The sequence below is a fragment of the Budorcas taxicolor genome, chromosome 16 (assembly GCF_023091745.1).
Source record: "Budorcas taxicolor isolate Tak-1 chromosome 16, Takin1.1, whole genome shotgun sequence".
NCBI classification, from domain to species: Eukaryota; Metazoa; Chordata; class Mammalia; order Artiodactyla; family Bovidae; genus Budorcas; species Budorcas taxicolor.
In genome coordinates, this window is record NC_068925.1 from 65,525,096 (window position 1) to 65,548,694 (window position 23,599).

Here is a 23,599-nt window from a genome sequence, read left to right on the forward strand (position 1 = left end):
CCAGTTGCCTCAATGGATAGAAGTAGCAGGCAGTAATCTGTATTTAATTCTTGAAATCAGGTTAAAGGTTGACAGTTGAGTCTTACTTGATGGTTGATCCCTGTCTTTCATGATTTATTAGAAAACCTCTTCTCCACCCCAGCCCCAAATGACTAATTTTTGTCTTTCGTTTGCTAAGTTTCCTTAGAACTAAAACGATGTTCTTCTATTTTGAAGGGTTCCCGCCCCCAACATATGTTATCCCCCCTCCTGTGGCATTTTCTATGGGCTCAGGTTACACCTTCCCAGCTGGTGTTTCTGTCCCAGGAACCTTCCTTCAGCCTGCAGCTCACTCTCCAGCAGGAAACCAGGTGCAAGCTGGGAAACAGTCCCACATCCCTTACAGCCAGCAGCGGCCCTCCGGACCAGGGCCCGTGACCCAGGGACCCCAGCAGCCTCAGCCGCCGTCCCAGCAGCCCCTCCCACCTCTCCCCGCTCCGCCAGCAGCACAGACTGCAAGCCAGCTGCAGGTTCAAGCTCTAGCTCAGCAGCAGCAGTCCCCTACAAAAGCTGTGCCGGCTTTGGGGAAAAGTCCTCCTCACCACTCTGGATTCCAGCAGGTGAGTTACAGTTGTGTGTACTTCCAGCTGAGGTGAGGAGAGGAGCACCTGAAATCATTCAGTGTCACGTTAATTAAAAATACTAGTTAAACCACCTCCCTCGGTAAAATAGAGAGCTAATGGGAAGTTGCTTTATGACACAAGGAGCTCAACGTGGGGAGGGTGGAATGGGGTGGGGCAAGGGTGGGATGTGGGAGGGAGGGGATGTATGTATACCTGCGGCTGGGCTGATTCACGTTGTTGTATGGCAGAAAGCAATACAACATTGTAATGCAGTTATCCTCCAATTTAAAAAAAGAAAGTAAGCATTCAGCTACTTTTTGCTTAGACTTATCATGATTATGGGAACACAGCAGTCTTTGCTGTTTAGGAAGGTTCAGTTGTTCTTTTTACTTTTGTAAAGGAGAATAGATAGTACCTACCATACTTTGCTGCTACTGCTTGTCAGCTTTATAGAAAGGGATTTTCTGAAAATTATTTTCCATATTTAAAGCTGAACTACAGAAGGGAAACAGACTCGTGCTCGTGATGAGATGGTAAGAGAACTGTGGCGCCAGTCTCCAGTCTCACCATCCTGCAGCACGTGGAGCAGAAGGGGAAATGGGTGCCCACCCACCCACGCTCACACCTCATCAATTAAACCTCTTAATATCGGAAGTGAAAGAGAACATGAACTCAGTGCCCTTAATTTGTTCCCAAAAAGCTCTGTGTTTTGAAAACCCTAAAGAAAAAACAAGCCTGCGTGACCCAGAGTTTTGTTGGTGATAAAATCTCTCAAGTTCTCTCTGTGAGTCCTGAGTGAAGTTACATTGCATTTTATCCTCATCTTGGTGAACCAGGCATCTCTTTTTTTAGTATCAACAGGCAGATGCCTCCAAACAGCTGTGGAATCCTCCTCAGGTTCAAGGCCCATTAGGGAAAATCATGCCTGTGAAACAGCCCTACTACCTTCAAACCCAAGACCCCATAAAACTGTTTGAGCCGTCGTTGCAACCTCCTGTAAGGCAGCAGCAGCCTCTTGAGAAAACGATGAAGCCTTTCCCCATGGAGCCATATAACCACAACCCCTCAGAAGTCAAGATCCCGGAGTTCTACTGGGATTCTTCCTACAGCGCTGCTGATAACAGAGCTGTGATGGCGCAGCAAGCCAGTGTGGACCGCAGGGGCAAACGGTCCCCGGGAGTCTTCCGTCCAGAGCAGGACCCTGCGCCCAGGATGCCATTTGAGGTGCGTGTCCTTCCCTGTCTCCAGGCACTTCAGAGGTCTCAGCTAAATGTTTAAAGGTCCCTCTGATCTTGTTAGTGCGACAGAACGCCACTGAGTAAGTGGGTGCAGCTCTTGGCACCCTCTTCACACCACATAGATTTGGGGAAGCTGAAGAACGCCATTCCTGACGTTGAACTTGACGGTCTGGCAGAGAGGACCATGTGCAGAAATCTCTAAGGCAGCACATTAGAGAATTCTGAGACAAAGCTCCTCAGTTGGGCTGGGTCATCTAAGTTTAAAAGTAGGGTTACTGCATATTTAAGCAAGTGGCTTTCTGAGGAACAAATTTAGCCTGTCATCTTTGACGGTGGAGTTCCCTGTCTTTGCGCTTTTTACTCATGAGAAACAGGTGTGTGTTGGGAACTTTTTTAAAAAAGCTGTCTCTCTGTTAGCCCCAGATAACACTGACCTCTCTGCTCCCTTGCGCTGTTTCACTGGCTGTCCACCTTAGCCTTTCGTGTTCTGCTCTGTTTGTCACTGTCTTTACTTCTTTCTGGTGTCTTGATCTTTTCTTCTCATTGTCCTTGTGTCACTTTGCTTTGGTGTTTCGAAGCCTTTTCCTGTTTGCATAATGCTGTCTTACTGTTCCTTACAGCTTCCTCCTTGACTTCAGCTGCCTTCATCTCCCTAATGATGCTACTACTCCGCTGTGCTTTTGTCATCCCTTATTGCATCTCACTGTGATCCTTTCTGTCACTAGGACCCCAAAGGCTCCCCTCTGCTTCCTCCGGACCTGTTAAAGAGTCTGGCTGCCTTGGAGGAAGAGGAAGAGCTGATTTTTTCTAACCCTCCTGATCTTTACCCAGCTCTGCTGGGGCCTCTCGCCTCTCTTCCTGGACGAAGCCTCTTTGTATGTATTTGATGTAATTCTTTTTCTTGCTGTAACCCCTACCTTTTCTTCTGAGATTTTGTAGTAGAATAGGTAGTTTCTTCTTTCTAGGGCTTTCGTTTTTTTAACAGAATTTTAAAGCTTATTTCCTGATTGCCCAAACTAACATTCACATGACAGTAAAATGTGGCAAAACTTCGTCCCATAGTTTCCCCAAATCTTGTAGCTTTGTAATATATGTTATCCAGAAAGCATCCTGCAGGGCTGGGCACACACAAGATGTAATGCTGGGAAATTAACTTCCTTTTCAGGTGTCATTTCCACCTGGACCCGGGAATTTTAGGTGTCATTTAATCTGGCTTAGGAACAGTGAGATTTTTCCTCATGTATTCAAAATATGAAATGAAATAATGTTCCAGATGTTTTACTGAATAAAAAGATTCTAGATTGATTTTACTAAACAGTAAGTGGTTCTTTTGTTTGGTTAACTAAAAGCCCTGATCTAAATTCAGAGCCAGATTTGTAATATGAAGAGGACTCAATTTTAAAACATGATTGGAGTACCATCAATGAGTGAGCACAGAGATAAGGTCTAAGAATTGATTAGTAGTATCTTTTAAAAATAATCTTCTATATCCCAGTCTGCATTTCAAAGGATGCCATTATTTACATGTTTTACTGAGGTCGGGAACTGCAAGAAAGATGTATGCTATGAGGTTTTTTTCCCTTTCCCTGCTTCTTAATAAAGCGTAAAACATTTTTGAGTTCCACTTTCTTGCTGATTCTTTCCCATAAACACAGGGTAAGAAAACGTTCACAAGACTAAAGTGCACTGATTTTAGTGTTAGAAAAAAAGCTTAATGGCTCTCCTGACAGAAACTGCCATCTCTAGCACTTGAAGTTCCCTTAAGAATTTTTCTGAGTAAGTGGCCACACAGACCTCCCACTCCCCACCCTCCCCAAATTAGCAGAAATAAAAGATCCCCTAGACGCCCGATAGTGGTAGTGCAGTAACAGCGCCTAGAGGTCGGGGCCAGCCCAGCTGCTAAACTGTTGATTCTACCTGTTTGCCTTTCTTGCTGTTTTGTTTTTGTTTTGGCTGGGTGGCTTAAGGGCCTAGGGGCAGAGTGCCTTTCTGTTCACTTGTTTCCTAATCCCTTAATTCTCACTTTGTGCTTTTTTACCTTCTCCGTTGGAAATGAACCTAATGGTGAAACAAGAGGGGTGGGGGGCGGGGGATTGCTTTTAGTGGGGTTTTGTCATGTTAAAAAAAAAACACACCTTAACTATAACCCTTCCTACATTTAACATCATTACTGATGTCGTGTGTGACAGTGCCGTGCATGTAGCAAGTGTTTAATAAATGCTTTGTTGACCAACAGTTCAGTGATAGTGAGCATCAGAGATTCAGCTTTTTTTTTTTAACCAATGAGTTTCTTAAGGACCAATAAATGTAAACTTGACTTTAGCAAGTGTTTGAATACATACCACAAATAGAGTTGCTTAGGAACCATACTAACAAAGCCAGTTGTCAGATGAATCTAAAGGCTTTTTTAAAGTCATTAATGCCTGTGTTTTAAGATTCTAGCTAGGGGGGAAGAAATTAGGAAGAAAACAGTGTTTGATCAGTTCAGCATCTTGTTTTGAGAGCATTTTAAATGCAGCTAGTGACAAAGGGATTCCTGAGGTTCTTACCTAGTGAATACTCCGTACTGCCAGTTTCCAGGGTCCCTGCCAGGATCTCTGTGCTTAAGTTAGAAGTACTGATCAGGAGGGTTCTGTCTGACTCACCTGTGATGACTGGCCCTTAGCAGGACCATGGTATTAATAAAAAGTAATCCGAGTTGAATTGATACTTTCTAAGCTTTAATTTGTACAAGAGAGATGAATACAGGTATTCTTAAATTGTGATCCTTTATTTTGCTTGTCTGGTATCTTAAAATTAGTACTAAGAAAATGGAAAGCATAATTTAACTATCTTTTTTTTTCCCTCTGGGACTATGAAGAAATCCTTATTGGAGAAGCCCTCAGAGCTCATGTCACATTCATCTTCTTTCCTGTCTCTCACCGGATTCTCCCTCAATCAGGTGCGTAAACAGTGAGGCATCCTGCTGTGGGCTAGCATTTTCTTTCCCAGTCTGTCTCAATACATCTGTTTTTCTCTTTCCTTTCTCTTCCATATATTGGTATTTTCCAGGTATCTGATTTTACCCCCTTGCCCCCTCCCCCGCTTTGATTAGGGTATACTGGAGACTTCTGTAAGTTTGAAATGGGGCTCTCTTGTTCAGCCAAGTAAATTATTCATACTGTTTAACCTGAGCAGTTTACATAGAACAGAATAAAGGGTGGGGGAAAGTAAAAAGCAAATGAATAAAAACAGGAAAACTGAAAGAAACAGAAGTAAAAGCCTTCAAAAGTTTGTCTTGCAAAGAAAGTCTTAAGATCTGTCAAGCATCCACGTGCATGAACACTACATTTTCTTTCATTGGAGTGAGTCTGTTAACTTGGTGGTCGCTGTCTTTCAGGAACGATACCCAAATAACAGTGTGTTCAATGAGGTATACGGGAAAAACCTGACACCCAGCTCCAAAGCAGAACTTAATCCCTCAATGGCTCCCCAGGAAACATCATTGTACTCCCTTTTTGAAGGGACTCCATGGTCTCCATCTCTTCCTGCCAGTTCAGGTATTGACTAGTCTTTAAATTATAGACTTTGCATTATTACCCATACACTTGAAAGATAGTGTGGTTTGGTAATTTTATGTATTTGGTGGTTTTTGTCTATGACTTTTGTTGTTGTCGTTTGTATTTGTTTTTAAAGTAACTTCTGAAGGAAAATGGGGTGTAAAAAAGCCTGGTGAGCTGGTTCACATAATAAATGCCATTAAAAAAAGCTGTTTTACATTCTCAGTAATGAGCACAGTTGTAAGGGAGAAAAATACGAGTTTTATCTTAAGGTTTGCAGCTGTTTTTTAGTTTTATTTGGGTAGATATTCATTCTTTGCAGGAAAATTCTTAAGGTTAGGCAATTCTGCCCTGATAGAGAAGACCAGTATATACTTATCTGAAACAGGCACACCAAAACAATGCATACGTTTGACAGAACTGTCTACGTTTTTATTTTTAAGGTAAGGAACGTGCCTTAGACATGTACAGTAATACAGACTAGTACATCCGGCAGGGTCCCTCTGGGGGCCTTAATTTTGCCTTTCTCCCGAAACCCTGTGGTTATTTTTAAGAGAATTTAAGTGATCAAATCTACCGGAAACTTTCATTCTTGGTATGTTTGTGAAACATTTCTATTTAATGTCTTGCGTTGCTGTTATTCAATAGATCATTCAACACCAGCCAGCCAGTCTCCTCATTCCTCCAACCCAAGCAGCCTGCCAAGCTCCCCTCCAACACACAACCACAATTCTGTCCCATTCTCCAATTTTGGACCCATTGGGACTCCAGATAACAGGGATAGGAGAACTGCAGACCGGTGGAAAACTGATAAGCCAGGTGAGAGCCAGTCTTCATTGCTTAGCAGAAGTGAACTAACTTACTTTGTGTCCTTCCTGGACCTTTGGCAGTGAAAGAACATCTTCTTGAATTATTCTTTTCTCTTCATTCCTAGCCATGGGTGGGTTTGGCATCGATTATCTCTCAGCAGCATCATCCTCTGAGAGCAGTTGGCATCAGGCCAGCACTCCAAGTGGCTCCTGGACAGGCCATGGCCCATCCATGGAGGATTCCTCTGCTGTCCTCATGGAGAGCCTAAAGGTGAGTGGATCAGGAACAAGAACCATATGAGATGTCTCAGCATTCATTCACATAAATAGCTAGTCTTATTCCTAAGGCCCTTAGGATTGTTTGATTCATACTATATATCTGGCAAAGTCTTCAAAGCATGATCTGCATTATAAGATTCTTTAAAAGGATTTTTTTTTTTTTTTTTAATTTTTGGATTCACTAGTGATAAACCAGTATCCTCCGGGGGACAGACATGAAGGTTTTAGTTGGATTCTAAGATTAAGAAAATTCTGACTCATCTTGAAATATTTTCTTTACTCCTTTTCTGAACAAGTAAAAGAAGGATATCTAATTTCATAAATGTTTTGCCTGCCTAAAACCTTTATAGTCAGTGTCTGTTCTCACATGGAGCTGAATTTTAGTAAAAAGACTTTATAGAAAACATACTTTCACCTTTTCTGGTTTAAAATGATCTTAATGAGAACTAACTAACCAGTCTTGAAGGACCTGGTCTTACAGCAACTCCTTGTAATAGCTGGATTTTTTTCAGTGTTTGGGGATCTTGGGACATACACGCCTTTATGTTTGGCTGGGATTGAAAATCAAATCCCTTTCAGACAACCAGGCATGTGACCTCTGCTGACAAGCTCTGGACTGTTTTTCAGTCTATCTGGTCCAGTTCCATGATGCATCCTGGACCTTCCGCTTTGGAGCAGCTGTTAATGCAGCAGAAGCAGAAACAGCAGCGGGGACAAGGCGCCATGAATCCTCCACACTGAGGCCAGAGCGGCACCCTGGGAATGAAGGCTCCATAAACCATGGCATGTTGGGTTTGCAGGACTGACCCACACAGTCCCCTGCAGGTGGCAGCCCTCTTTTCTGTGTCTCGCTGTTGAGAGGGTGTAAGTATTCCACCAGCCCGCTGAGTGTGCACGAAATGTCCGCAGTGCAACAAAAAGAAAAAACCATCAGGAACTCTCCGTCCCCCCGGGGCCTTCCGGAGGGGGAGAGGAACTGCTGTTTGTCTCACTCAGTCACCTGGTATCACCGCCTCTCACTTTCTCCATCGTGCATGTCCCCAGCCACATGGGAAGTGAAAGCTGAGAAGGGAAGGCAGATGGGAGAAGCCAATGGGAACTTCTCAGTCCTTTTTTTTTTCCTCTTTGGGGAATAAAATAGGAATCCATTAATGATTGCTTTGCTGACTGAGAATGTAGTTGAAATTACTCCTGAACATCTTTTATTATTGTTATTACTCTCAGTAGTAAGATATCACACTGAATTCTTCCATACACAGATGTGCTTCTTCTAGTCAGTGTGTAGCAAGGAAAAACCCCGTGCACTGCTCCTGTGAGAGGTTGGTGGTGACAGGATGGGGAAACCGACCTCTTCAGCCCATGGAAACGGTCCATGAGGGCGAGGACGCGGCCTCCGCTTGGACTCAGAAGGTTCTGGTGGGCCCTCCTCTAGCCTGGAGACTCCAGCCGGAAATGCCCTTCGCTCTGTAGGTGCTCGAGCCCCAGCTGAGGATGCCGCATGGCTGCTGGTGCTGGGCTGGACTAGCCGAGGACTGCCGTAGGGCTCTAAAGGAACGTTTGTGACTCCTGTCCATTTTACGGTAGTGTCGCAGGCAGTCCCGCAGCAGGCAGGCTAGTCCATTCATGGCCTGACACAGTTTAATAGGTAGAAGCTTTCAGTGTGGTTACTTTTTGTTTGGTTGGTTTTTGTGCCCCCATCCTACTTACCACCCACCTCCTCCTGTCCCTACCTCCACCCCCTTTCTACCCTGTGCTGTGTGCTGTAATCGTTTTTATTCCTAATGTGTACAACATCTCGCCAAGAAGCAACAGCATGGGGGCCAGCAGTTGGGGCCCAAAAGACAGTCTGAAACAGAAGGAAGTGGCGGGGTACGCACGGCCCACTGAGCGGCCAGGCCCTGCCCGGCTGTGGTCTCCCAGCCTCCACTTTCAGAGGAAATCCAAGGCAACACGGACGCCTGTGCATCAGGCACAGAAGGAAAACACAGCGGAGTCCACTCTGGAGAAGGCGGAAGAAAGGAAAAGAAACTTTTTATCTGATATTTATTAGAAGGAAAGAGGACTGAAGAGTTTTCTTGTGTAGAAACAGAAGGACAGCATTTCTGATAGTCATTTCCTGGAAAAGTAATATTTTAAGGGGAAATTATGGAAACAATCTAAATGTCCAATTGCTGTGCTAGTGGTAGGGTTTGTTTTCTGGGAGGGCTCTCCTTCGCGTGCGCGTGTGTGTGTGTTCATGTGTGTGCACGCTGGCCCGTCTGCTCCCTGGAGGGGAGGGGTGGTGCGTGTGAGTGTGTGGAGCTAGCGTGGGACTCAAGAGCTGGAAAACAGCTACAGAGCAAAGCACATCCAGGAGCCCTGGTCGTCACTGGAGTCTGGGCAGCCCCAGCAATGAAAGGGGGTGAGAGATTCATGCTCATTGCTCTTCCGAGAGAGTGGTTGGAGTCCCGAATGCTTACATTACTGCTCTTTTAGTTTGACATGGTGTTTGGGGTTTTTTTGTTTTCGATGTTGTGTGTTTTTTTTTTTTTTGAAAGGTCTGAAAGGCTGAAGTCCCCCACCCAATGGCAATATGAAACCCTTTGTGCTTCTCTCCAGCCCCTCCTCTGTGACCACCGTCCTCCCATCCCCTCCCTCCCGAGCCTCCTTCCCTGCTGCCTTTACCCACTTTGTGTGTTTGAGCTCTGCATTCAGGCAGCTGCAACATTCCAGTGTTTGAACTGTCACCAACTCTTGCACCCTCGACACGCCCACCAGGTTCGCCGTCTCGCTCCCGCAGTGCCCACGTCCCGTCTGCAGCCCCATTTCTGCATGAGAATTTGGTGTTTGGAATGTTTTTGACTCTTGGGGCGGGGTCCCTCGCCTTATCATCCTCAGTGTGGAGTAATGAGGAGGGAAAGGAGAATCTTCATCAGAAACTGGTTCTGTGTAGCAAACTTTCTTTTGTGTTTCTTTTTGTTTTTGTTTATTTGTTTTGGTCTGTCTGTGCAAGACCTGCAGCTGCTGAAATCAGCTTTGCCTTTAATTAAACCATGTTCTCTCCAACCAGATCTGTGTAGAGATTGTTTCTTTCCTGCCCTGAAAGAAAATCCAACTTAACAAATGTAAACTACTCACAAGTCATCTAGGGGAATGAAAGGTCAAAAATCGAAAATGCTTCACGGTTATTTTTGTTTTTAATAATATTTCAAACCGATGTGCAGGATTACAAAAAGGGATGGGTTCTAATAAAGAATGGCTTAAGCAAAGGAGTTAACAACTCAGCATTTTTATCCTTACTATCGCCCTTAATAAGGCAGCTCAGAGACCGTGTATCCTATTGGCCCAGTAAACTCAACTCAGTGTGATGAGCAGCAACGGTATTTGGTGTTCTTTGCTCTGGGGTTGTATTTCCTCAAGTTGTGTCCCCTGATTTCCAGTGGTAACCTGCCAGCCTTCGCTGTGTGCAGAAGCCAACACCGCACCTCACCTGTGTGTGTGTGCGCACACCCACCAGCTGCGTTTTCACACTGATGTTGATTCAGTCTAGTTTGTCTCCTAAATGTGCTTTTCATAAGCACCTACACACTTGAAAAATTGTTAACAGAATATTCCACAAGAGGAAGGGGAATTAAGGCCAGGCGTTTTGAATTTATGGAAACTCACCCAAGTTAATCCTGATAAACAAATGTAACCTAGTAGGATGGTACTAACCACCTGGCCTCCTGAGCATGGTCCCTTTTCATCTCAAGTATTAGTGGCATATACTCACTGTTGAACTCTTAACAGATGTCCTCTATGAGAAGAAATCAAGGGACGTAGTTCCAGTATTTTAATTTTCTGTGAAATTAAAAGCTATATTCCAGGGGAACATAACTCAGTCTAAGCTCTGTTTAAGCAGCGAGACTTCTAATCCCCAAAATGTCAGTTTCCTGTGTGTAGGCGTGCATGCTCACATCTTCTGAGTTACCTATAAAGTTACCTCAGTCCCCGGGAGTTTGTGATAGTAATGGTCTAGGAGTGGGGATATTTATACTTAGGTCTTGGGCCTGCACTCTGGGTATCTTGTTTTTGTAAGTTTTTTATTGAGGCGTCACATATAGAGAGAAGTGTACCAATAGTAAGTACACAACTTGGTGAATTTTCACAAACCGAACATGGGTAGCCAGCACTCCAAGCAAGAAACAGATTTTCTGCACCCTAGAAGACCCCCCTCCTCTAGACATTTCCGACCACCACCCCCCCACCCGTCTTGAACGTAATCATTGTAAGTTCTCACATCATCGTCTAATAGGTTAAGTTTTAATGGAAGAGTAGATTAATTAATACTCCAGAGATGTCTCTCGAATGTACAGCAGAGGCGTGCCAAATCTTGTAAGTGATAGTACTTCCTTTTCTTCAACGTTGTAGGTTGTGAAACATCCTAGACTCTTCTGGGTGTGCTTTCCAAGTCTGTAGCTGCATGTTGTTCAACAAAAGCTTTGGGGAAAATGCCAACCTTCCCTTTGCACTCCCCTTCCAGCCATTCTTCATTCACTGATAAAAGGAAAAGTACATGTTGACTTCTAAAATGAGTAGAGGAGAATTCCCTCACCCGAGTAGTCCACATAGAACTTGGGTTGGTCTTTCTTCACCCCCAGTTGTGCTGACAGGGAAAAGTCAACGTTGGAAAAGTGACTGGTAAGAGCGAATGTAGGAGCTATCTCATTATTGGTTTGTTTTAGACACAGGAGTAAAATGCAGAAAAATTTAGTCTTCAAAAAGTTAACCAAAGCGAAAGAAATTGAACAATGAATCCTTATGTGTGAGGTGGGTTTTTTTTTTTTTAACAGAATTTTAGCTTTGTTGGGAACCTTTGATTACAGGACAAGGATATGCCATTGGTTAAGTAGATAAATAATGATTGTTCACTAGTGAATGATCAAAGAATTGAGAGTTGGAGCTAATGATGGGTTCAGTCCATGCTTGTAAAATACAAGAATTTTCATAGCACCTATTTTGAGACTTTAATAAAGTATGTGCATAGACTTCATAACTCAGTTATAGGTAACCCCATTTTAATTTTCTGTGGTCAAAAGCTACATTCCAGGGAAACGTAACTCAGTCTGGGTTCTGGGAAGACACAAGAGATTAATAGCTTGTTTGGGGTCATTCTGCCAATAAATACCAGACACCTCGGGTAGCTGCGACCTATTCTAGAGCCTATCCAACAGACCGTAGAAGCTGTTCAGATCAGAGGCTGATCTTTGGATGTAATGTGTCTCCATCAGACATTACAGCAGCACCGTGTGGTACTTGGATCCTGTCCCCAGAAACTGTCCATTAGTGTGGAGTGTGGCTGGGCATCCGAGTTCACCCAAGGGAATTCTAATTGCAAACTGTTGTCTTGATTCTTCCTTCTATGATAACAAGTATCAGCATTTGTTGTGCTGGATCCTGGGAGCTTGTTAGAAATGCCAAATCTCAGGTCCCACCCCAAACTTGATTTGGAATCCATTTTAACAAGTTACCCAGATGGTTCACATTTAAAATGTGAGAATCTTTTGGAATGAAACCATTTCATAACTGTTGAATGTAACAGAACTCAGCCCCTCAGCCCTACACAATATTTATGCTGAATTCTATTTCCCTATGTGTTATAAAAGTTTCAAAGTCTAACATAGGTACTTGTGAATTAAACCAACTTAGACTTCTATACAAATCCCAGTAAAGAGTATACCACTTTCTCTCCATATCTACCCAGAAGACTTTTCAGAGCATTTGTTCATCTTTATCTCATCCCCACCCCTGAAAAACAAATTTAGCCAGCTGCTTGGTTCTGACACTTTAAAAATGGTGTGGAGAGTTTAATCCAACTCTTATAACTGAGTTTCCATTCTCCCTTTAGAATATGCGCACCGACCATGCACCCTGTTTGTTTTTCATTTCTTACGTTGCTGCTGCTGCTGCTAAGTCGCTTCAGTTGTGTCCGACTCTGTGCGACCCCATAGACGGCAGCCTACCAGGCTCCCCCATCCCTGGGATTCTCCAGGTGAGAACACTGAAGTGGGTTGCCATTTCCTTCTCCAATGCATGAAAGTGAAAAGGGAAAGTGAAGTTGCTTAGTCGTGTCTGACTCTTCGCGACCCCATGGACTGCAGCCCACCAGGCTCCTCCATCCATGGGGTTTTCCAGGCAAGAGTACTGGAGTGGGGTGCCATTGCCCTCTCCGACATTTCTCCCTCTCATTTCTTAATCTGTTAATTTTCTGTTATAATTGATAATGGTGTTCTGTTTTCACTGTTTTGCATTGCTGATGTACAAGATTTCAGCCATGTGAATGAAACTTTTGATATGACTTGTTACCAGGTAAAGAAATGAAGAGTGTCAAATCATGAGTTATTAATAGAATGCTGCTTCTCAGTATGGTCAGTAGACCAGCATCACCTGGAAGCTTGTTAAAAATGGAAATCAGTGGGCCCCACCCCAGACGTGAATCAGACTCTCTGGCGCTGAGTCAAAGGAATTTAACAAATTACAAAAGATGCATGAGCATACTTATATTTGAGAAGCAGTAAATTAGAACCCTCCACTTAATTTAATTTTTACTGTGTTTGATTTATAACAACCTGGGAAGTCACCAGAGAGAGCAGTTCTGAATAGTTGTTTTTTAAGGCAAAATGTATGCCTTTCTTCCCTCATCTTCAAAAAGTACATCAATTCAAAGACCTGTAGTTTGCAAAACATCACTATCACACAGCTCAGTGCAAACACAAAGTGGTTGAAGCCCCCTTCCAGTTCGTTAACTCCAGTGTGAGAACCCATGGCTTCTGAAACCATCTTTAATATGTGACCGAAGTCTGCCATTGGTTGCTTCCCTGCCCAAGAGAGCAACAGATGAAAAGGTGAACACACTCAGTTTTGCTCCCTCCCACTAAGAACTGGGAAGGAAATTGAAACCATTGGCTAAAGTTTGTAGCTGATTGATGTTTTCTTCTCTCTGCCCTTGTATTTATTGCTGCTAACATGTACATTAGTTTCTGCACTCTGGGAGTAGCACTTACCCATTGATATCACCAGGATTATGTCCCCTTCCAGGAACTCCAGGTCTTCTGGCTGGGTAGCCTCATAACTGAAGAGAGCTACCACTTTGCTCCCTTCCTTAAGCTCAAGTTCTGTTGTCTGGTTATTAGCATCAGATTTTTTGCTTTCTTCGGGTTCATCTGGAAAGCCCTGGTCACCCTGAAATAGTAAAGGGCCTATTTATTAGTTTTCCTAACTTCCTGCCATGAACATTGAACATCACTGAAGGAATCAAATCAGCAAAATGTCAATGTAGTACCTGGGATATAAACTCAAAGCCAAGTTTGTGATCCGTGCCAGGCATAGACCTGGTGTGTACTTTATGAACACTGGATAGTTGGGTGAAAGTGAAGTCGCTCAGTCATGTCCAACTCTTTGCAACCCCATGGACACTAGGCTCCTCTGTCCATGGGATTTTCTAGACAAGAGTACTGGAGTGGGTTGCCTTTTGGGTAAGTGGAACCAAAAGGTCGACAGGACTGTAGATCATCTTAAAATCCTACTGAAACCTTATGTTAATTCCGAAAAGGGTAGGTACAATTGTTAATTTTTCTCAGATGGAGAAACAGGTTGAATCAGAAGTAAGTAAAAGAACCCAAAGTCAACTCCCAAATCAACACCTTTTCCCCAGCACCCATAACACTGGGCACCTTGTTATAGAAAGGCAAACTTGTCTGCGCTATCCCAAATCTATTAATCAAGAACTCCCTGTGGGAGTTAACAATCATTAACAAAACAAAAAATAATAATTTAAAACAAAATCAACATTTGCAGTGAAGTAATACTGAAGCTGAAGCTCCAATACTTGGGCCACCTGATGTGAACAGCTGACTCACTGGGAAAGACCCTGATGCTGGGAAAGATTGAAGGCAACAGGAGAAGGGGGCAGCAGAGGATGAGATAGTTAGATAGCAGTGCCAATTCAATGGACATGAATCTGAGCAAAATCCAGGAGATGGGAAAGGACAGGGAAGCCTGGCATGCTGCAGTCCATGGGGTCACAGAGTCGAACACAACTGAACAACAAATTCACAGTTAGAGCTGAACTAATAGGAATCCTTTCAAGACAGAACTGAAGGGATTAGTCCAAAAACGGATTATTGGAAAAGCTAGAGTGACCTTTCACACTTCCAGGGGACACCTTGCAGGGACACTCACTCGCCCCTGGGTCCTGGGCCTTCTAGCCAGGCCAGCGCAGCCGCTCAGCTGTGGCCGACTCTGCGATCCCATGGGCCACGCATGCCAGGCCTCCCTGGCCATCACCAACCCCCGGAGTCCACCCAAACCCATGTCCATCAAGTCGGTGATGCCATCCAGCCATCTCATCCTCTGTTGTGCCCTTCTCCTGCCCACAATCTTTCCCAGCATCAGGGTCTTTTCAAATGAGTCAGCTCTCCACATCAGGTGGCCAAAATACTGGAGTTTCAGCTTCAACATCAGTCCCTCCGATGAACACCCAGCACTGATCTCTTTTAGGATGGACTAGTTGGATCTCCTTGCAGTCCAAGGGACTTTCAAGAGTCTTCTCCAACACCACAGTTCAAAAGCATCAATTCTTCTGTGCTCAGCTTTCTTTATAGTCCAACTCTCACATCCATACACGACCACTGGAAAAACCATAGCCTTGACTAGACGGACCTTTGTTGGTGCCAGAGGCACCTGGAAGTCTCAGGTCCAGGGGCTCCACTTCCTGAAACAATTTTCTGAACTCGAACCCCTAAGTTTACTTTGTGGGGTTTACTACAGGGCCTTCCTCCAGACCTATCCTCTTTAGTTCTTCCCCATCAAACATTTGTCTTTGATTTGAGTGCAAAGGAGACCCTTCCCTAACTGAGCAGTAACCCCTAGCCAGCTGTGGGGATGAGGGTTTGGAGGAAGGACTCGCTGGGCCCACGGCCTACATGTCTGGAATAGCTTTCCTGCTGTGGTCATTTCTATGGTCTCAAAAGTCCACTTGTGGCTGAAAACTAGTAGCTGACCAAGGATTCCCTTAGGAGCTATTCAGTTTTATACCCCCTAGGCAGATAAAACTGCAGATGCCACTGTTGACAAAGGCCAAAGCAGGAAACAGGTGAGAAGAGGAACTGAAGTGCCAACGGGACCCCACTTGACAGCTTTGGGCGGTGGGGACTGGAGGTTCATGGTCTCTGTGTCAGGACTCCCCAGCCGCCTGATTGTGGGTTGGGAGCTGTTTACTCAGGGGAAGCCCACCAGCTGCCGGGAGCCAGCACGGGAGATCCCACCCATGACAAGGTCATGCGGAGAGACCTGACGGGCAAGGCGGATCAGGACTCGAGGGATCCCCTGGAACTGCTCGAGCATCTACCCCAAAAACCAGAGTCTGTCTGTCTTACTATTTTATGACTTTCACCAACTCCTCTGACGTTAACAGGGGGCTATCCCTGACCACCTTTCTCTGAAGAAAAATCAATGTAGAGCTTTGGTTAATAAGTCTCCTGGGCATAATAAGAGTATTTCAATTCAAACCCCTCTGATAGCTTTCTAACTTGCCTGACAGGTTTATCTGGACTTTTTCAACTACGCATGTCATTGTTTACGGCCTCCCAATCGTGAGAGGCGCAGGAAGCTTAAAACATTCTAGGAATGTAGAGCCTTTCGAGGAGTTAAAAATCATTAGAATAGAACTGATTAAGGGTTTCATTGTTGAGCCAATACTTGCTGCCAAGTTTTCGTATCTTTTATTTGTTGAGATAGTTGGTATATAGAGAAAACAGGTAGTGGCCTTGGCATTAGCAACATTAGATCTTTGAGTTAAGTACTTTCTTTGTTGTAACCCACTGCACCTTTGTTCTGTAGGAATGTAACTTTATTTAGTACTTTGAGGGTGATGCAGATTAAAGAAAAAACACTTCAAGGGAAAATGAGTTTTCTGGTTGATTAACATTTATCAAGGAAAAGAGCCATGAAATGTTAACAGGTCTCCTGTCCAGAAGATAATGTAAATTACCTGAGACCTTTTGTATACAGAAAGGTATGCAGAAAGAAAGCCTGGTATCAATAAGGGTCAGGACTGCTGCCCCTGCATGACTCTGCATCTTCCATTATGTAAAACTTAGGGTATATAAGCTCCTTTTGAAAATAAAGTTACGGGTCTTGCACAAGCTTGGCTTCCCCACGTGGTACTTTCTTTCTCTATCTCTTTTTCAGGCTAGTTCCTTGGAGCACAGAGGCTCTCTGCGTTCACTTTCCTGCCTGGGCTTCTAAGACCCACGTGAGAGGGAGCCCAAGGCTGGCACCTTCCGCTATTCAAGAGGGCGCCTGTGGCCTGCGTGAACAGAGCAAGTCTCTTGTCTGAGGCTTTATTAGCTTTCTGAGTAAAGCAAGGAATATCAGCCTCTTTTCTCTCCTCTATTCTCTTAACTGCAAATTCTTTCCTTATCTCTCTCTATATCTATATATCTCTCTCACCTCGCCGTCCACGCTTCAGATACCCTGGATCCAACTGGGGCTGGACCCCGGTAACCAGCCAGCCTATCTGATTTCTCTGCCTTCCTCATATGCCCTTTAAATTACCAATCCAAAACAAGACCTCACTTATCTTCTTCCCTGCTCACACTACCAACCTAGCACAGCAGTGTCCAAGGCTACCCCTATCTGGCCCTGTGGTCTTTCCAACACTGTTCCCACCACTGTCCCTGCCCAACAACACTGAGTCCCGTTCGCACTGTGCTGATTCTTGTGGTCTGCCCTCCTGTTCTCTCCATCTATATCGTACATCCATCATAACCTCCTCCACCTTGCTAATTACTATGCAGCATTTTCAGGCTAAGCTTCAAGACCATTTCAGCCTCTAGGAAGACTTGTCCCACTTCCCTCCAGCATTTTTGGGTGAGATACCCTCCTGATGTTAGGTAAACGCTTACATGACAGAGTAAAGCATTTGTGTGTCTCCCTCAGTTTACTGCCCACAAACTTTGTAGTCATCTGCTTGCTCTTCCCCTCATGAGAAAAGGCCTGTGTCTTACTAGTTTTTTTATCTCCAGTACCTATCTGGAGATGTTAGTGCCCAGAAAATGTTTGTTGAAGAATTAATGTCACTATATAAATGCTGGAAGCCACCCAAATGTACACCAACAACTGAATGAATAAGCCAGTTGTAACCATACAATGGAATACCATTTAGCATTCAAAAGAAACGGACTATTAAAAGAATATGTATACTGTACGATCCACTTATTTGAAATGACATAACGGACCACTTTGTTGACAGAAAGCAGATGGATGATTTTCAAGGACCATTGTTGGGAGGGAAAATTAACATCTACAGCAAAAAGAAATGGCAACCTTTCCTAGGGAGACTAAGGGACAAAGCCCAAGAGAACTAATGTGTAGCTGCTGCTTCCAGCCTCGAACTTTGCTCCTGACTCCCTCATTCTTACTGGAAAGTCAGTTTAACTCTTCTAGACCCCAGGGCCTATAGATAACCTGCCCTTTTACTGTCAGTACACTGAGGTGTTCAAGAGCAGCAGTCCCCAGCCTTTCTGGGCACCAGGGACCGGTTTCATGGAAGTGACAGTTTTCACACGACCTGGAGCTGTGTAAGGTGGCCATGGTTTTGGGATGATCATCGTAAGGAGCACACAACCTAGTTCCTTCACAGGCAGAGTTCACTGTAGGGTTTGAGCGCCTATGAGAATCTAATGCCACTGCTCATCTGACAGGAGGTAGAGCTCTGGTGGGCTTCTCTGATAGCTCAATTGGTAAAGAATCTGCCTGCAATTCAGGAGACCCCGGTTTGATTCCTGGGTCAGGAAGATCCACTGGAGAAGGGATAGGCTACTCACTCCAGTATTCTTGGGCTTCCCTGGTGGCTCAGCTGGTAAAGAATCTGCCTGCAATGTGGGAGACCGGGGTTTGATCCCTGAGTTGGGAAGATCCCCTGGAGGAGATCCCACTCCAGCATTCTGGCCTGAAGAATTCCATGGACTGCAGCGTCCATGGGGTCACAGAGTTGGATGTGACTGAGCGACTTTCACTGTCACTTTCAGAGCTCAAGCAGTGATGCAAGTGATGGGGAACATCTGAAAACATAGATGAAGCCTCACTTGGTAGTGGGCCTCTCACCTCCTGCTGTGCAGCCTGACTCCTAACGGGATGGGAGCCCTGTTCACGAGTACAGGCAGGCTGTGAGTACTGTTGGTCAGGTGGACCTCACTTTGCCTTGTTACCTACATTATAAAACAGGATAACAATACATGCCTCACAGAGTTATGGAGGTTGTAAGAATTAATACACAGAGTGCCCTTAGCACAGTGTCTGGCACACAGAAAGTTCTCAGTAGGTGTTTGCTGTTAGTAGAAGGTTGTTATCCAAGTCGTCTTCATGAAATACACGCTCACTATTTTTTTTTTTTTCCACTCCTAAATGTCCTTCCCCATGGAAACTTAAGGTGAAGAAAGGCTGTGAACTCAGCCTCAAGCTGGGACTTCATTCTAACCTTGCTTGATTGAGCCCAAACCTTAGGTGTGGCTGCAGATGGAAGGGACCTGAAGCTTTCTGTGGGCTCCTGGGCCTGCTCTGCTCTTGTGGGAAAACCTCCCCTGGCTGCACCCCAGGTGAGGATGCCAGAGCTCCAGGCTGTTACCTGCCATGTTCCCAACACTATGCCTAGGTCTAGGCGCCCAGCACGCACTGGGTGAATGCTCGACTGTTGTGGAGGAAGTGGCCTGTTAGACATTCAGCCTCACAGGCCCTTGGGCACTCACCACGGTGTTCTCACACCACAGCGTCAGGCAGTAGTTTTTCACTTGGGCCCAAGCATCCTTCATGCTGAATTCTGAAAGAGGCACCAGCTCGTTGCTGTCCCGAGGACGGTAGCTGGGTAGAGGTAATGAGGAAGAAACGAGTCAGAGAGCAGCAGGGCAGGCCCATCCTCTGGCCTGCAGCGGGCTCCCGGCTGGACCCTCGTGTCTCCCTGTGTGCAGCTCACCTCAGCTTCGTGTGTTCCGGCAGGAGATCCAGCTTCTTAGCCACCATGTCCCGGACCTGGCTGTAGGGGAGCCTGAACTGAGTCTCCATGACCACCGTGTACTTGTAATGCACCTTGAGTGTGTAGGACGCGGGGACACTGAGCTTGACTTCCTGCTGGGAGAGCCAGCAGAGGGAATCTGTGAGTGCCTGAGGCTTCCTCCGAGCAACATACTGAATCCCAGGGAGTAAGTACCCCATGCCGGGGAAAAGCCCAGAAGTGCCTGGTTTCACACTAACATGAGAGGGCCTGCAGAGTCCTGTCCTCCAGCTCAACTCATGCTTGGATAAAAATTCCTATGGGTGATACCTGGCCCACCAGCCATGGGCCAGCAGGCAGTGTGTGCATGGAAGAGGGGGAGATTGTCAAATGCGGGGGTGGGGAGGTGGGTCCCTGGTCCCTGAATATATGGTAACAACTGGTCTACCCCTTCCTTTGGGGCTCTTTCTACAATCCAAGGAGACTGCCCGTAGAGATGGTTAGGTGGGCAACCTAAGCTCTTCCTTTCTCTACCACTCGAAATAGTACAAGGGAAAAAAAATTACCTGGGGCTCTTCTTTTCCTTTCTGACCTAAATGGAGAAGGTGAGAGTAAAACAAAGGGAGATGGTGAATGAACACTCTTGGCTAGCCCCTGCCATACACAAGACGAAACCACTTAGAACCAGGCACCCAACTTTATATGCTTTAACCTGTGGGGTGATTATTAACCTTAATAAACTTGGGTGGAAATCATTGGGTAGATGTGAAGGGCAAAGCCATGAACACACAAATGAACCCAGTCTCTGCTTCTAGGCAGCATATAGGTAATTAGCAAAGGGCCATCACATCCTCACCAGCCCATGCAGTTAGGGAGGGATCCCAAAGGACAGTTAATAATAGTGCTGCTGGTGTAGTGGTATCATGCAAGATGCCCAAAGGTCAGTTAAAGCAGTGGGCTCCATCGAAACAAAATCAGTGAGTGTGAGATGAGCCAGGAGCCACAAGAAATAACTGCTTATTTTTACTTTGTCCTTTATCTTTTGTATGTTTTCTAATGTATAAAATGTATTAATATAGCAGTACATATATAATTTATGGGGTTTCCCCAGTGGTTCAGATGGTAAAGAATCTGCCTGCAGTGCAGGAGACCTAGGTTCAATCCTATGGTTCGGATTGGTTAGGAAGATCTCATCTTCCCAACCCAAGAAAGGAATGGCTACCCACTCGAGTATTCTTGCCTGGAGAATCCCATGAACAGAGGAGCATGGTGGGCTACAATCCTTGGGATTGCAAAGAGTCAAACATGACTGAGTGACTAAACACATATGATTTATATAAGAAAAGTATGTATAATGATATTCACCATGGAAACAGCAGTGCATGCTCAAAAAAGACCACTGATCTCAAACCCAATTGATCATTAGAATCACTTGGGATTTTTATCTAGAAAAACAGGTTTCTAAGCCTGATTCCAGTCCTTAAAAAACAGAATCAAAGGCCTTTAATTCTACGTTCTTAAAATCTTCCTAGGTTAATATGTGATCCTTGATGGGCCCCTAGACAGAAAATATAAATTCAAGAAAGCTGTCAAAGACATTGGAGGATAATAGGAGAAATTTGAATATGAAATATATAATCTATATTATGTAATAATATATAATATGTCAACACTATCCTAGATATTATAGTGTGCTTATGCAGAAGAGCATCTTTGTTCTTAGGATTCAGATGCTGAAGTGCAGGATGAAGTGTCATGAGTCTGTAACTTAGTTTCAAGTGGTTCAGCAACTAGAAAAAAAATTTTGTTAACAAGAGGAGGAGCCCAAGTACATGGTGCAAAATGTTAACAATTACTGAATTTAAGTGACAGATATTCTTGTGTTCATATTGTACCATACTTTCAACCTTTCTGTAGGTTTGGTATTTTCAAAGTAAAAATAGGGGTGGGGAGCATCCCCAGTGATTCTGGTGATCAGGTGGGCATGACAGTCGTTGATTTAGGATCTGGACAAACCACCTATTCAGTGCATCTCTACCAAGCACTTACTCAGGATCTGCTTAACCCGCACTAGTGACCAAAAGTCCATGACTTCCCAGGGCAGCCGTCTCCACATATCAGGAGAGTCTCCCTTTCGTGTCTGCCCCTTGGTTCTTTGTCCAACCTCCAGCGCTGTGCAGAGTTTCTTTTCTAGATAGAGCTCCTCAGTCTTTTGAAAAGAACCACTCCACTCTGCTTTGAGGTCAACAGGTGCCATTACTTGAACCTTTCCTCCTGGGATAAGGTCCCACTACTTAATAACTGATTGAGTTGGGATGCTCACAGCCTGCCAGAAAGCAGCTGCCTTTACCCAAGATCCCTGCATGATCTGAAGCAGGCAGGGAGGAAGCATTTCTGTTTTCCTGTGTTTGGGGTGGGTGAGTGACACAGGAGTGGGGGCGGGGGGCGCTCTGGGGCGTCGTGATCAGAAGCTGGGAGAACAAGGAACCAGATTCTGTCAGGCTGGGAGAGGAAACCTCCGTGGGGAGGCAGCCTGAAGCACTCCTGCACCCAATCCCGGGATGGTCCTCCAGAGACTCTAACCTGGTGACAACTGGGGTCTTCCAGGAGCACTGGAACTCGGGGGAGCTGGGATATCAGACTTGGGGGAGGTTTCTTCCTGGAGGGGAGAGGAAGAGAGGGTGAGAACCTTCATGCAGACAGTTCTTAGGCAGGGGTAGGAGTCGGGGAGACCCTGCAGACCACCATGGAAGGGAGCCAGATGCAAATGACTTCCTAAGAGTTGGAGGGGTGATGACATTTAGTGGAGACTAAGGGCTGGGAACGATTGAAGGCAGGAGGAGAAGGAGACAACAGAGGATGAGATGGTTGGATGGCATCACCGACTCAATGCAAATGAGTTTGAGTAAACTCTGGGAGTTCATGATGGACAGGGAAGCCTGGCGTACCACAGTCCATAGGGCTGCAAAGAGTCAGACATGACTGAGCGAATGAACTGAACTGAACTGAAGGAAAGTATTGATTCAGTGGCAGGCAGAGTGGGCCTGGTGAAAACAATCACAGTAGAAATAATAATGAGAAAATAAGAATCTTAACCCTCCAGCTACAAAGCCCTTGCTACCTAATCACCCCAATTGCCACACTGGAAACCCACTGGAGGCAGGGTAGGACCTTTGTCTAAGCTCGCTTGCTCTCACTCTACACCTTGCCCCTTCAAAAGAAACTTGACACTTCGCATCTACATGGCATTTAGAAATTTTCCAGTCATCTGGACATCGTGTCTCTGACCAGGGAGGGCCAACCCCACAGAGGACAACTGGTTGCACAGTCTAGAGACAGGATCTATTGCCATCAGGCATCTGCACAGATCCAACGAAGACTACTCCCCAGGACTGGCAGAAGGGCAGGTCGTTGAGATGGGGTGGGTGGGTGGAGGTGGCAGCGGCATTGGAAGCAGTGGCTGGCAAGGTCTGCTCTAATTCAGTGCTCCAAAGCACATTTCCTATGGTGAATGGATTTCACCAGCCAGCACGTTGACTCTTCTTCCGGGTGAAGACGACATCCTGGGAAGACCTAAGTTGTCACGTGCTGTAGTTGTGGTCAAGTCACCCTTGACCAGCAGGAATCACAGAGCTGGGGGCCCAACAGGACCTGCTGATGCCTCCACTCAGCACGTGATTTTTTCTTTCATCCCTAGGTTCAGCTCAGGGTGGCTGGTACCAACTCAAGGTGGGCTCAGGACTAGTGAGTCCTCAGGGCCTCTTCCTCTCTGCTCTCCTCCGTGGTCTGTCGGTGGTGGGGTTCAAGGGTGGGAAGGGAACGGGTCAGCCCTTGGCACTACGTTACCTGGGGCTGCTGCTGAGGATGGATCCGCAGCTCAACTGGTTCAAGGTAGTTGCAGGGAACAAGCCCCTTCTGCAGCGCAGCATCGTGGAGCCAGAAAGCGGGAACAAAGATGCACACGTCAGCAGCAATGCAGGACACCCAGAGACGTGGGGAGGGGTGGGGGGACAGGTGAAAGAGGGGGCAGCTGGCCTGCATATAAGGCAGCAGATGCGGCTCCTCAAAAAGCTCTGCCATGTGCTGCCAGGATCCTGTGCCATTAGCCCACCCACCCCCCATC

General features: G+C 45.5%; 2 protein-coding genes across 3 annotated transcripts in view; one reads left to right on the plus strand and one right to left on the minus strand.

Moving 5' to 3' along the window:
* Window positions 1-9,571, plus strand: part of SMG7 (SMG7 nonsense mediated mRNA decay factor) — an 83,858-nt gene extending 74,287 nt beyond the window's left edge. The window contains exons 17-24 of one of the 2 annotated variants that reach the window (XM_052654150.1): window positions 217-599; window positions 1,455-1,826; window positions 2,566-2,715; window positions 4,701-4,781; window positions 5,220-5,379; window positions 6,028-6,198; window positions 6,314-6,459; window positions 7,095-9,571. In XM_052654150.1, the coding sequence (XP_052510110.1) occupies window positions 217-599; window positions 1,455-1,826; window positions 2,566-2,715; window positions 4,701-4,781; window positions 5,220-5,379; window positions 6,028-6,198; window positions 6,314-6,459; window positions 7,095-7,208 (1,577 nt within the window). In that variant the 3' untranslated portion in view covers window positions 7,209-9,571. The remainder of the gene's footprint in view (window positions 1-216; window positions 600-1,454; window positions 1,827-2,565; window positions 2,716-4,700; window positions 4,782-5,219; window positions 5,380-6,027; window positions 6,199-6,313; window positions 6,460-7,094) is intronic. The other variant, XM_052654151.1, reaches the window with a different exon arrangement.
* A 1,289-nt stretch (window positions 9,572-10,860) lies between these two features.
* Window positions 10,861-23,599, minus strand: part of NCF2 (neutrophil cytosolic factor 2) — a 36,777-nt gene continuing 24,038 nt past the window's right edge. The window contains exons 9-15 of the mRNA XM_052654152.1: window positions 23,323-23,391; window positions 22,060-22,135; window positions 20,043-20,068; window positions 19,459-19,610; window positions 19,235-19,346; window positions 13,490-13,667; window positions 10,861-10,982 (exon numbers count right to left, since the gene is read on the minus strand). Coding sequence (XP_052510112.1) covers window positions 10,870-10,982; window positions 13,490-13,667; window positions 19,235-19,346; window positions 19,459-19,610; window positions 20,043-20,068; window positions 22,060-22,135; window positions 23,323-23,391 — 726 coding nt within the window. The 3' untranslated portion in view covers window positions 10,861-10,869. The remainder of the gene's footprint in view (window positions 10,983-13,489; window positions 13,668-19,234; window positions 19,347-19,458; window positions 19,611-20,042; window positions 20,069-22,059; window positions 22,136-23,322; window positions 23,392-23,599) is intronic.